The following is a 13,134-nucleotide window of genomic DNA, read 5'->3' on the forward strand; positions in this document are numbered from 1 at the left end:
TTGAAATTTTTATATTAGACCGTAATAAATAACATAAATAATTTATTAAAATTAAAAAAAATTGTCGCTCTTATAAGATGGAAATCTTGAAATTGAAAATGATTAAGCAGATCTTTACTTGATTTGTATATTGTAGAAACGCAATGTACTTAGCGAAAATCGTGTATTTTTTATTTATTTTGCCACTAAGCTGAAATCATTAGCAGTCGCTAATTGGTGTTTATCATTCAAAAGAGCAGTACTCAAACATATCTATTTCCGGCCAAAACTTTAGTGTATCTATTTTTAGCTACACTTTAAAGAGTGCTAATATCTACCAACCATTTTCCAGACTGCTCGATAGCTGTAAATTTGCGTCTACAGTTAAAGTAGGCCTTTCTGTTTTATCTAGTACATATTACATTAAATTATATGTTTTAAATAATACTGAAAAGTTAGTGAATTTATGTATTCCGTGTTTTGTTTGGCACGATTCCATTAATTTACATTTCAGAATGTTTGACAGGGTGTACAAGAAACAATTGCGTTCTAAGGTGGAAAATGTGGAAGCAGAGGAGATCAAAAGAGGAAGAGAGATTTCTCAAATTGGACTCCCAGAGGAATTTGAAACTATACATTTAAATTAGGAATAGAGAATTTTCATGTACATATTACATTAAATTATATGTTTTAAATAATACTGAAAAGTTAGTGAATTTATGTATTCCGTGTTTTGTTTGGCACGATTCCATTAATTTACATTTCAGAATGTTTGACAGGGTGTACAAGAAACAATTGCGTTCTAAGGTGGAAAATGTGGAAGCAGAGGAGATCAAAAGAGGAAGAGAGATTTCTCAAATTGGACTCCCAGAGGAATTTGAAACTATACATTTAAATTAGGAATAGAGAATTTTCATAGACTTTCATTGAATTTTCATCTGTCTCTGCTTGTGATTGACAATAGCGATCCAGTACGTGTTGTTGCTATTCAGGGATTTCGGTTCGTGGGACATGAAAATTTCTTTAAAGAATCCACAGCGCTGCAATACCGGATGTAAGCCACTTGACCTAGATGTAGAGAGAAGCGAAGGACGAGAGTTCCTGAGTTTCCTTTTTTACTTTTCAATCTCCACCTCCAGAACGTAACGTTTTTGTCAAAAATTGCTCACCATGAAGTTGAATGTGGTAAATATTTATTACACTGAAAATGACAAAAGGGAAAACTTTATTTTGAAGAGAATAAAAGTTAACACTTTTGAGCTTTCCTTTTCGCTGATATTTGCGAAAATCAGGTTTAGTTTATTCTAAAATGAATGCGGCAACATCGTAAACAATTTTAGAAAAATTCGGTTCGGATTATGATGTAAAAATCGCAATTGGTCATCTAACTTGGCAACTAAGATATCTGAACAGAATCTTTAAAATCCCTGTATTTCCCAAACTGGGCTGTGAGCATTTACCTAAGAGAAATGGATGAGCGAATTCTTAGAATAGTACGGAATTATTGATATTTTAAAAACTGCTTGAAGAGGAATTTTTATAGTGATAAAATATTATCAGCCATTTAAAAATCTGTTTGGTTCCAAAAGTAATGCACACTATGCCATCGTTAATACATTCATTTTTTATTTTAAAAAAAATATTATAATCCTTCAGTGTAATCCCCTGTTTGTTAACCACTGCTTATCGTCAACGTGGAAACTTTGGAATATCGTTTAACAAGGTATTCTGGTTCAGGTGTTGAGTCATAGCTCCCAGTAAAAGAAGAAAACCGAATTCCACGAAGGGTTCAACTTTGGAAAGAGGTCGAAATATCTGTGGAACGCTTTCGTGAACTAGTAGATTCAATGCCTCACCGTATGACCGCCCTTATCCGGGCGAAATGTGGGCCTACCCTTTACTAGGTTGGAATCCCATGATCTCTGTCCGCTCAGTGTACTCCTTCAACCTGTTATGAATTTCAATTGAGTTTTTGCAACGTAATGATTCGATTCTGACGTAGCACCATTGGTCTTCACAGGTTAACTGATCCGACTCATCCATTTTAGCACCCTTTGGCGCAAAAACAGCTTATGGTAAAAACGTGAAACTGATATCTCCTTCGGGTAAAATCAAAGTACAAAACTGGCACCGGTCTCCAAGTGGAGCACTTGCTACTGAGTTGGATGCACAGGCACAATGCATAACTTTTTATTCCTTTTTATAATATGTGAACTCTGAACTAGACGGATAGTTCGGCCATAAATGCACTTGACGTGTTTTATTACGCTATCTTGACGAAACACGCTCTAAAAATCTTCTCCTCGGCAAGATGTCCCAGAAGTCATGGACTATGTCAACCTATCATTGAGAGATCATGATTTCTCTGAAAAAAAAAAAAATTGGTCCAACAGTCCTGCGGGAAGTCATTGCATTCCACACTTCAATAGTATAAGAGAGTTTTATGTGTTCCATTGGGATTTTCTGTACACCACAGACAAGGATTCTGAGAGTTAATACATCTAGTTAGATAGCGCCATGCTTGATCGGAGAAGAAAGTCCGCTCTGACATCTGAGGGTTTTCATCCATTTTTTCAAATAACCATCCACAATAATGGCTTCGTTTTCCACAGTCTGGTGGCAAAATTTGCTGTGATATGCAGTTTGTATGGAAACAGGTTTAATTCCCTCACTGTTGCACTACAAGTACACTTGCTGCCAAACTCTCTTAACTTGTAATAAACAAGTTTCAGTTACAATAGTTGGTGTGCGAATACGACTCACATAATTCGCAGTTCCTCTGAACACTTTCACAAATTTCCATATTACAGATTTTGATAATATTTTACGAAGTCAAAATCACCTACAAAAATCACACATCGTTGCACATTAAAACTGTAAACAATGGCAGGAAAGGTGAGTCAAAATCAAACCAACGATTTTGATCTAACAAACAACAGATTAATAAACAATTTTTGTTGCAGATCAAAATCATAGCGCAGCACAAATAGGCATTGTAGATGGCTGATTTCATCGTTTGATAATCTGACACAGTTTAAATCACAAGACTGGGAAAGAGTTAATCCAGCTGAACAGATGTGATCCACTTTAGGAGATGCGACGGTATTTGTTATCAGTGGCCATCTTCTGCAGAAGATGGCTACCGATAACAAATACCAAGACGTAGGAATGATAATACTATTACATATATTTTCACTTAATACAAAAAGCCTTACTTAATACAAAAATATTTATTAATTAAAAATTGTTTATGCTCTAAAAGTGTATTTTTTATTATTGTACTAACCCCTCTGGGCAATAGCTGCTTAGCGCTCGTCAGAGTGCGGGTCCCATACGTCCTACGTATTCGCCATATTTCCACAACCGTCCCAAACGTTAGCCATAATTTTGTTTCCCCAATTTCGTAAGAAAAGCCCTCCTAGACCTTTGCCCACCTCACCCCACGATTCTTTACACTGAGGAAGGTGCAACGGTGTCTCACTTTCTTTTCACTTTCTTTTCTCTTCTCAGAAACTGTTATCTATACATACATATATATTTTTATTTTTTTATTATTATCATTTTTTTAAATAATAAAATCATACTGGTATGTAGACTGACCTTTCTAAAACCAACGTTGCACGATGATAGACGAGGAATGGAGGGGCCTTTAACACAAGGAGTGACACTGAACCGGATGAAGAACACCTTGGGATATACATTTCCTCATGCAGTCCGGACCACGTTTCATGAACTGTACTTCCACCCTCCAAGGAAGGGACCCTCTGTATGCATTTCCTTCTTTAACTGGCTTGTTTCCATTCGGCGACTTCATCACTAAAGCACTTCCTAGATGGCTTGTTTTCCAGAAGTAATGAGCCTTTTCAGGTACAATAGGAAACAACCGTTTGAAAAGCCATTCGATTTCCTTCATGGGCCCTTGGAGATCTCCTTCATATTTGGACGCTAAAAAAAAGTGAAGAAAGTAAGATTCTGATATAATCTGAGATGTTAACGTCGAATAATTAATAAAACAACAAATATTCAAACGAAATCAATGAAATTGTTTATTCTGGAGCAGACAATGTTTTTGTGGTTCTTCCGCTAGATGTAATCTCTCGCTGTATGTACCTGAAGAAGGGTAAAATACAAATTGGCGAAATGTCGCAGTGATAAAACAAGTAAATAGAGCGAAAATATAATTTCATTATGTTTGTATAATTTCTTCTTATTGAAGTTTAAATTATAGGATTTTTATTCTTCTGTTGCACCCGAATTTTTCAGGGTTAAGTGAAATTAGGGGGTCTCGACTACTCAAGTTGTCTGTCCAACTGTCTAATAAAATTTCCAGACTTTAGGACCTCCGATTTTTTACTCTATGTCATATATCAAGGTTAAGTAAATTTTAAACATTGAATGTTTACTTTACTCCCAGTTTTAATTATTTCATACAAACACAATAATTTATAATAAAGATGAAGTTGGTTTAAATATAAATTCTAATTACGACAGGTAGGACACCGTGACATTTTAATGGTTTTGTACTATTTAAAACCATGTAAAGAAATCCAATGGCTGACACCCACCACAAGATTTATATTCCATTAATTGGTCCAATGTCATTTAAATTACAGCGAAACGCAAATGTATTTCTTATTTTTAATGAATAAAATTTCAAGTGAATCTCTATTTCATTCACTGGTTAATTAATATGATGCCTTCAGGTTGTTTTTTAATTATTAATTATTTCGTTTGGGTGTATGTATTTTATGACGATAATTATTAATATTAGTCTATCATTAAAATAAATATTAAATTATTATTAAGTTGTGCGTGCAATGGCACTTTCGGGTTGTTGATTATGATTAAATAGAGCAACCTTCAAGGATTAAAAAAAGAAGTGTGCACCCCGATGCTGTTCTGGAGCCAATTTTGACCTCACGAGACCAATAAGAAAATAGAGACCATAAATCTAGAAGGCATATTGAATAGTGAATATTACCCGAATTGTGTAAAGTAACAAAACAGGGATTCAAGCTTTCTTTTTGTTTTCACTGTAACTTGGTCAGGCCGATTACACAAAGCCCTTAGCGCTGACAATCATTCCCTTCGTGCTGAAGGAATAGACCTATTCAACAATTTCATTTAATACGTAAATATTCATACATCAACACTAGAAGTTACGTATTAAAGATTAAAATTAACATTCACTGAATTTTATTTAGATTTTATTTCCATTATGACGTTGAAGTACTTGGTTCCTGTTCTTCGATGGCAAAGTTAGGTAGTCTGGGTCCATAGATCTCATATTTTTAGAATCTCTAAATTAAGATTGCATGGTGACCCACTGTTCCAACAGTAAGACCTTGGGACCTTTGAAACCTGAGAAATTGCACCTCGGTAAATTCGGACTTACTCTTCTTGACAGCAAGGCCAGATTTACTCAACTGTAGAAATCGTTGCATGAAAGAAATCGTTCTTTTTATTAGTCAACAAAGCAAAAATTCCAAAATTATTTGTCTGTTTTTTGAAGAAATACCTTCATTGTGCATTCTCAAAAACTTCGAACAACTTTTCAACGGTGTTAATTAAATTAATATTCTTGTGTAACCTTTAATAAAATGATACGATTTTTATAAAAGAGACTGTTTGTCATTTTCATCTTTGTCGGGACAAATGTCGGGTCGAAACTTAAATGATCCCGTTTAAAAAGAGACATGTTCACCCTAAATTTTTTAAGTCTGCCAAAATTATGCTAATGAACTTGCTTCCTCAGTATTGGTAAACATTGCAACCACAAAAAATATGCCATATCTCCTTCATTGGCGATCCTCATGGAACCTCATGGATCCATATGTACTTCACGTGTACACTACATTATTGGTGGAAACATGGGAATTTTTACGGAGTTGTAAGATGTTATGGGGTTTCAACATCAAGACTGACATCGAGGTCTACCAGGGATGACATATATAATATACAATCTAACGCAATAATCTCCAACGCCACAAACGATCGATAATTTTTTTGTCATTGACGGGATTCGAACTGGGGTCTTTTACTCCCGGTGTTGGGAGGATGATGATTATACCAACTGTAATACTCGCGAGGGCTAATAGATAGGTCCTCCTGTAACCGTGTTGGACAGCTCTTTTTATCAAATTTAGTTTCCTTCGATCGTCTCCATGGCTGTCTTACCATATTGTATTCATTTAATCCTATTATAACCAGTGTTTAAGTCTGGACTGCTTCTTGACAATTCGATCCAAGCGGTGTTACCAAAATGGGTCAGTGTGAAAGAATGGTGTCTGCTTCGCGTGTTTTAAGTTATAAGTAAACCAGTTCAATCTATTATATTCAGCACATGGCGAATATAATAGAGTGATAGTTAGAATTTTTTCTCTGTGTATCAGCGTTTTATTTATTTAAAGCTATTCTATTCTGTAGCTGTCGATAAAATTTTATTATTGCGTTTTTTTTGAATACCACTTTATTATAATTATAATATTTTATTCTTTTATTATTTTTTTACAGATAAAAGCAAAATAGGGAGCCTGAAACGAACAGAAATTTTATTAAAGAATTCCTCTCACTTGCTTTTATTTAATCAACTGCAGAATGACCCATCTCACCAGAGATTTACAGAAAAATCCTTGGCATAGAAGAATTTCGAGATGTTTTAAATTTAATTTACTTTTTTGTGGTCAGCAGCCCTGTGGAGTACTAAAAAAATCAAAATTAAAACAAATCTCGAACACGAGAAGCTTTTCGAGATATCTTGAGGCAATTCTGTACGCAAACATAACCACGTCCAATGCTGCCATCTCTTGTGTATCACTTAATAAGAAACATAAACACTAAGTAAAGTCAGATACTATTCGCCGCTGCCAATCGATAGACTGAAAATCAACTGAACTTGAACGACCTCCATGAATTTTAATATTACTTTTAGTTGCCTTTGATAACGAATCGCTCGGATTGGCTTTCTTCTATCCTGCACAAAGACAGGGTTGTAAGTAAACTATCGATATTTCATTAATCTACGAACTGGGGCTTCTGCTTTTCAAACCTTGCTTCCACATCAAGCTCAGAAATTCGATTTTAAGGCAGGTACAGTGCTTCTTATCTTATTTATAATTTATTGAATGTTTTGGACAGATTTTCTGTCGACCCCCCTTTCGCAATATCTGAGGAATGTTGTTTTCGTAGAGTTTTAGGCGACTTAGATCAGGACCCAACTATAACATCCCTTTTACTATCTCTCTTGCTCAACATTAACCATTCTCTTTACAACTGTAATACTCAACTCACTCTTCTCATACGTCAGTACTTTAAATTATGATGTTTTCTAACCTCTTCTTAAATTCGTTTTTTTCCTCCACAACGGAAAATTTTCATCATTATTACTTTTAAGTGTCTCGCGCCCTAGTAGCTGTGCATTCTACGAATTAACTGTTCGCTGACTACTTCCCTTTGAAAGCTTTCGTAAGCTCACCCTTCTTTCGGCACACGACCTTTCACCTCCCACCGATGGAAATACTGTTTAAGGTTGTTTGTCGTGTTCCCTTTGTTTCTCAATATATCGTGTTCTCTTTGTTTCTCTCCAACCTATTCTTACTAACAGAATTGTACATTTAAGATTTCTAAAGTGAACCCTTTCCTTTCTTGCAAGATTACAAAGGGTTCCGAAATTTAATCCTTACTCACATCACGTTCCGCCTGCTTTTCACTAATGGAAGTGTACTGATATGAATTTAATGTGCCCTTTCCTTTATTTCAACATTTCAAAGCTCTTTGAAAATATAATCCTAACTTACTTCCCACCTGTTTTCACTAATGGAATATTTTTGCAAGGCTTTATGTCTTACAACACAAAGAAAAGCGGCAGTATTTGGAGTCGTCGTAGAGTTTTAGGAGCATCAGCGACTAAGGCCATATTGCTCTGTACACTGAAAGGACAGAATTCATGGGACACCTGGTTCCTGGGCAACGCGACGCTGTCACCTCTCTCGCTAGTGAAAGAGCACACCTTGGCAGGTATATAGGTACACTGCGTTCACGTAAACGGTAATTCGATGTCAGTATGAATAAACGTCATGAGTTCATCGACTTTGAAAGATGGATGATTGTGGGTACCCGACTCATGGGGTCACTCTATCGCGGAGGTGGTACAGAAATTGCGCTATCCCCGTTCGACAGTATCAAGAGTGTATCGTGAATACGCCATTTCCAGAATAACATCTCATTGTGGACAGCGCTGTGGGCGGAGAAAAGTAGTGGATGAACGTGGCTGGCGACGTCTGTCTCACATTGTTTCAGCCAACGGGAGAGAGACAGTGGCACAAATCACCGCCGACTTCAACGAGGGAGGTGCCAGAAACGTCTCTACCAAGACTATCAGGCGATCATTAGCTGCAACAGGTTATGGGAGCCGCCGACCCACCAGAGTGCCGTTGCTAACACTACGACACAGGACTGTACACCTCAACTGGGCGAAAGAACATCGGCACTGGACCTTGGATGATTGGAGATGAGTCTCCTGGTCCGATGAGACCGGTTTCCAGTTATTTAAAGCGGAAACCCCACGAAGCTGTGCACCAGTCATGCCAACAAGGAACTTTTCTGGCAGGTGGACGGTCCGTAAAGGTCTGGGGCGTGTTCAACTGGCACACGTTGGGACCTCTGGTACGTCCAGACGCATCTCTGAACGGTCCAGGTTACGTGTCTATCCTTGCCGACCATCTGCATTCCTTCATGGTCATCATGCACCCACAGGGCAATGGACTCTTCCAGCAGGACAATGCGCCTCCCCAGAGAGCCGTGGTGACTACTGCGCAGATTTTACCACCATGGAATGGCCTTCCCATTCTTTGGGATGCTGTGGAAAGGTCGGTCCGTTCGAGCTTTAGATTCTCCACCCAGGAATGCGACGGCATTATGGACAACGGTGTAGCAAGCATGGATGGAAATACCTGTGGAACGCTTTCTTAACTAGCGGACTCGATGCCTCGCTGTATAACTGCAGTTATCCGGGCGAAAGATGGGTCTACCCGTTACTAGGTAGGTATCTCATGATTTCTGCCCATTGTATATGCTGTTTGTAAATTGAGTATTTTCTGGGGCCGATTTTCTGTTTGTTGGATGAAAAACCTGGCTTTCCGGGAGAAAAACCATGGTGCCCTCTCCTGAGACCGACTAACTGAACCACGTTGTTGAAAAAGGTCCTTAAAAATTTCTCACGTCATTGACGGGATTTGAACTTAATTCTTTTCCACCCAGCGAGGGGAAGACGGCGGATCTACCACCAACTGTGCTACCCACGTGGGCCTGTTTGCAGTGTTTACAAACTGCCACTGTACGTAAGGAATACAACTTAAAACTTCATTATCTTTGGATGCATCAAAAATATTATTCTTCATGCACAGGCGACACTAAAATAGCACTGGCAAAAAAGGTAAATTATCAATTTTATTCGCGGGGGAAATCATGCTCTTACACACACAAAATTCAAAACTTTTTTGGAAGGATGTAGAGTTGCTTGAGCGAGTACAGAGAATGGCAACAGGATTGGTGAGGGGAACAAAGGGATGCTCTTACCAAGAAAGGCTTAAATTCTGCAAATTGCAACGTCTGGAGACTGGACACCTGTGAGGTGATTTGATTGAAGTGCCTAAGGCTTTGAATGGTTTAAGAAAACTCAACGCTGATGGGATTCTTCCTTTTGCTCAGATTCCGCATCTGAGGGGGAATTAATTCAAATTGAAGAAAGACAGTTGTAGAATAGATGAGCGGAAATTTTCCTTTAGCCAGCGGGTGGTTGATTGCCGGAACAAACTTCCATCTATCGTTGTGGAAGTTCACAGCTTAAATAAATTCAAGGAGGAATTGGACAACTTTGAAAAGAAATTCATATTTTTTAATAGGAATGCAATATGATGATTTTTTACAGCAAGTCTTGCTGATGTTAATTTTCTAAGTTCGCTTGCTTTATTAACAGAAATTACAAGTTATTTGAATGACTTGAATAAACCCTTACAAGGAAAAGATCAAACATTTGTTATCTCCATGGCCGTATCACCATAGAAATAAACTTCTATTGTAAAAATCAAATTTGCAGGAAAATAATTTAATTAATTTCGATTCTTGCAAAGGGCTTTTCGATGAAATGATGGAACCAGACAAAATTATAAAATTTGAAATATTTGTTTCAAATTTAGATTTTTAAACGCATCAACTTTAGACTTGATGCGCTCATTTAGACCTTATTGCACCATTAATTGCGTGATCTCCCTGGTCGATTTTCCTGTTTTTTTTCCAGGAGGCCAAAACCGTTATTATTGTTCAGAAATTGGAAATTTCTAAATAATAATCGTAATATGAAACGTATCTAAACGCGAATTTTCTAAAGTTTGTTTTTTCTTAATTCAATCGATGCTCACTAGATGTCAGCACAAATTAAACTTGTTTCTCTCTGCCAGCAACAAAATAGCATTCAAGTTCGCAATTAGAAATGCCTAGAAAAGAGGTCGTTAAACTATGTTACCACCTTCAAAATGTGAAATACTCCTACAACTTTTGTTGTTTATTATCTCATCGCTTAGGAATTTCAAGTTATGAGGTGTTACTCGCCTCAGTTATTTCGGCTATGCGTCCGAGAACATTTAGCGCGGAAATAGATAAGTAATGACATCAATGAACTGTAGCTGAACACCATCAGAAGGAGAATTAAGAATTCTTTTTGTTCCAAGGAACAGAAAAATGTAATGACGTTATTTATTTGTTAAGAATCTCGCGCAGGTCAATGTTCAGGTAACAGCTAATTGAGTTTTAATCTGCCAAGCGTAATTTCGAGCTCTTCGAATCACACGCCTTCTTAATGGTCAATCATTATCTTATTATTGCCATCTGTGTTTTGTGGTAATGTAAATGTTGGGGGTGGAGGGGGGAAATTCTATTAGTGGTTCATCGTATAACGCCTCTGATAATGATTGATGAATTAATTCTGTTTATATGTTTGTCGTAAAGTATTGTAAACAAGTCAACGACCTTAAGTTTTTGTCATTTTTTTTTCTTTTAGATGTTTTTCATAAAGAAATAAAAGTGTCCACTCCTTGGATTTACATTCAGTATCGTTTTACTATAAAGTCAATCGAGCCTAATGCATTTTAAAAATCTGTTTACGAAAACGTAAATTATGGCTGTCTAGGCAAAAATCGATTCTCAATTATTTTTCTGTCATTTAGACAGAAACTATCCATATGACAGGAGGCAAAGTCATCGAGAAATCAGAGGAGAGTTCCTGTAGAGTTACGGTGCAAGAATATATATTCAAAGCACCATTTTGAATATGTATTCTTGCACCGAAGGAGAATGTTAAATAAAAATAAAACTATAGTTTTACATTCTCTAAACTTAATTTCATTTTATTTCTAATTTTATTTAATTTTATTCTTATAAAAATCTAATTTTATTTCTAAACTTATTTAGCATTTCGGTTTAATTAGAACTGTCTAATATTCATTATTCTCCTCCCATACACTTATATATCTTCACAAACGATAGCACGTTCACGAATTTTGCATAAAATACACGTGGAGCGTGCACGGAATGTCTAAAGCTAACAATATTGCGTTAAAATTACATTTAATCTATGAATTTCTTTTTTACAAGCACATTGGATGGGGGAAAATATAAATAATAATTGCTGGACTTCTATTTGTCTGTTTTTAATTAAATTTGACAGGTGGAGAAACACCTCCACAATGTAAGATCGATACACAATTGAAGACTCAACATCCGCATTGCCTTGATCTGACTCAGAGAATATTCTTGCCACTTTTCGGCATAGTTTGATTAACAGCATCGTACACCCGTCCCTCGGTCCTTTTCTATCTCTTCTGAACGTATAATGTTCACCGAAATTAAATTTTTCATCTTGAATCTTTGAGTGACAGTAGGTCTCTGTAATCCCAACTACATCAGCCTTAGTTGACTTGATCAAAAGCTTAAATTCTTTTAATTTGTTTACAGTACTCCTGTCATTACTGAATAGATAAATTAAATGTTGTTCCTTATTGCTTTTGACAATCCTAGTAACCCGTTACAGTTACTTGAAAATGTTTTCCATGTGGTGTTAGATTGCTGGTGGATTTTGCTTTATTACAGTTTCCTTTTCAATGCAGTGAGTAATTAATGGTTGCACAAAAGAGTCTCAGTGAGATTAACATTTCATTAATTAGAGAATGAAAGAACGTGAAATAAATAAGCCTCAGGGTGGTGAAATTTCCTTCTATTCTATGTTCGGGAATTTGATGTATGAGGAACGATTTCGAAAGTGTTTAGCTAACAGGTCGAGTACACCTTGTCCAGTAATTCCGCCAGTGCTGAACGCACCACTGGAACTCCAGTTTTGATATTCCATTCAGTGACTTTTTCGATTTTTCACTGGATCTCCAAAATGTTATTGAATCATCGAAATTTTATTCAATGTTTGAAATCTGTTACTTCCTTTGAGTTAAAATTTTAGGATCTGAAGAGTGTGGAAAGAGAGGAATGCGAACATTTGTTTTGGAATGAAATCGTGGCAACAAGGTGGTTTAAGCGGATGCATTGGCTCACTCATTCGATTTGTCACGATACTGCAAACAATCTCCAGCACGTCTTTTTCCTGGACAGTTGCACCTGAAAGCCTCTCTTAGCTCCTGTAGAATCCCATTGTAAAAGTAATAATTAACATTTGACCGCGTGAACCTCATTGTTCTTTCGAATCCGTCATTCCGTTGAAATACAGAAATCGTACCCAACATGGCCTTGCTTGGAGGTACTCAAAATGACAACGAAGCAAGCCAAACGAGCAGGATTGGTGTAAAACTACTATGCATACGTATCATTGTCCAGCGGGATAATTCCGTACTATCATCCACGTTGCCACGGCAAGGGGAATCCGAAATATTTCGGGGAGCAACTGGTATATGGTAGTAAAATAATTTTAATGATAATATAGAACTGTTAACTTATCAGCAATAGGTTTTTTTTTTTTCAAAAAACCTCAAAAGAAACGGGTTTTTTTCGTCCAGCAAAACAGGTAAATCGACTAGAGAATACACGCAATTTACAGACACAAATACGGGTTTAAGTAATCAATTACGGGTAACCCTAATGTAATAATTTGATTTG

General features: G+C 36.7%; 1 protein-coding gene across 1 annotated transcript in view; it reads right to left on the reverse strand.

The window, feature by feature from the left end:
- Positions 1 to 3,579: 3,579 nt before the first annotated feature.
- Positions 3,580 to 13,134, reverse strand: part of LOC150080500 (uncharacterized) — a 104,669-nt gene continuing 95,114 nt past the window's right edge. Inside the window, exon 2 of the mRNA XM_090381427.1 lies at positions 3,580 to 3,924. Coding sequence (XP_090237553.1) covers positions 3,629 to 3,924 — 296 coding nt within the window. The 3' untranslated portion in view covers positions 3,580 to 3,628. The remainder of the gene's footprint in view (positions 3,925 to 13,134) is intronic.

Source organism: Mastigoproctus giganteus, chromosome 9 (assembly GCF_048544385.1).
Source record: "Mastigoproctus giganteus isolate SK-2022 chromosome 9, ASM4854438v1, whole genome shotgun sequence".
NCBI classification, from domain to species: Eukaryota; Metazoa; Arthropoda; class Arachnida; order Uropygi; family Thelyphonidae; genus Mastigoproctus; species Mastigoproctus giganteus.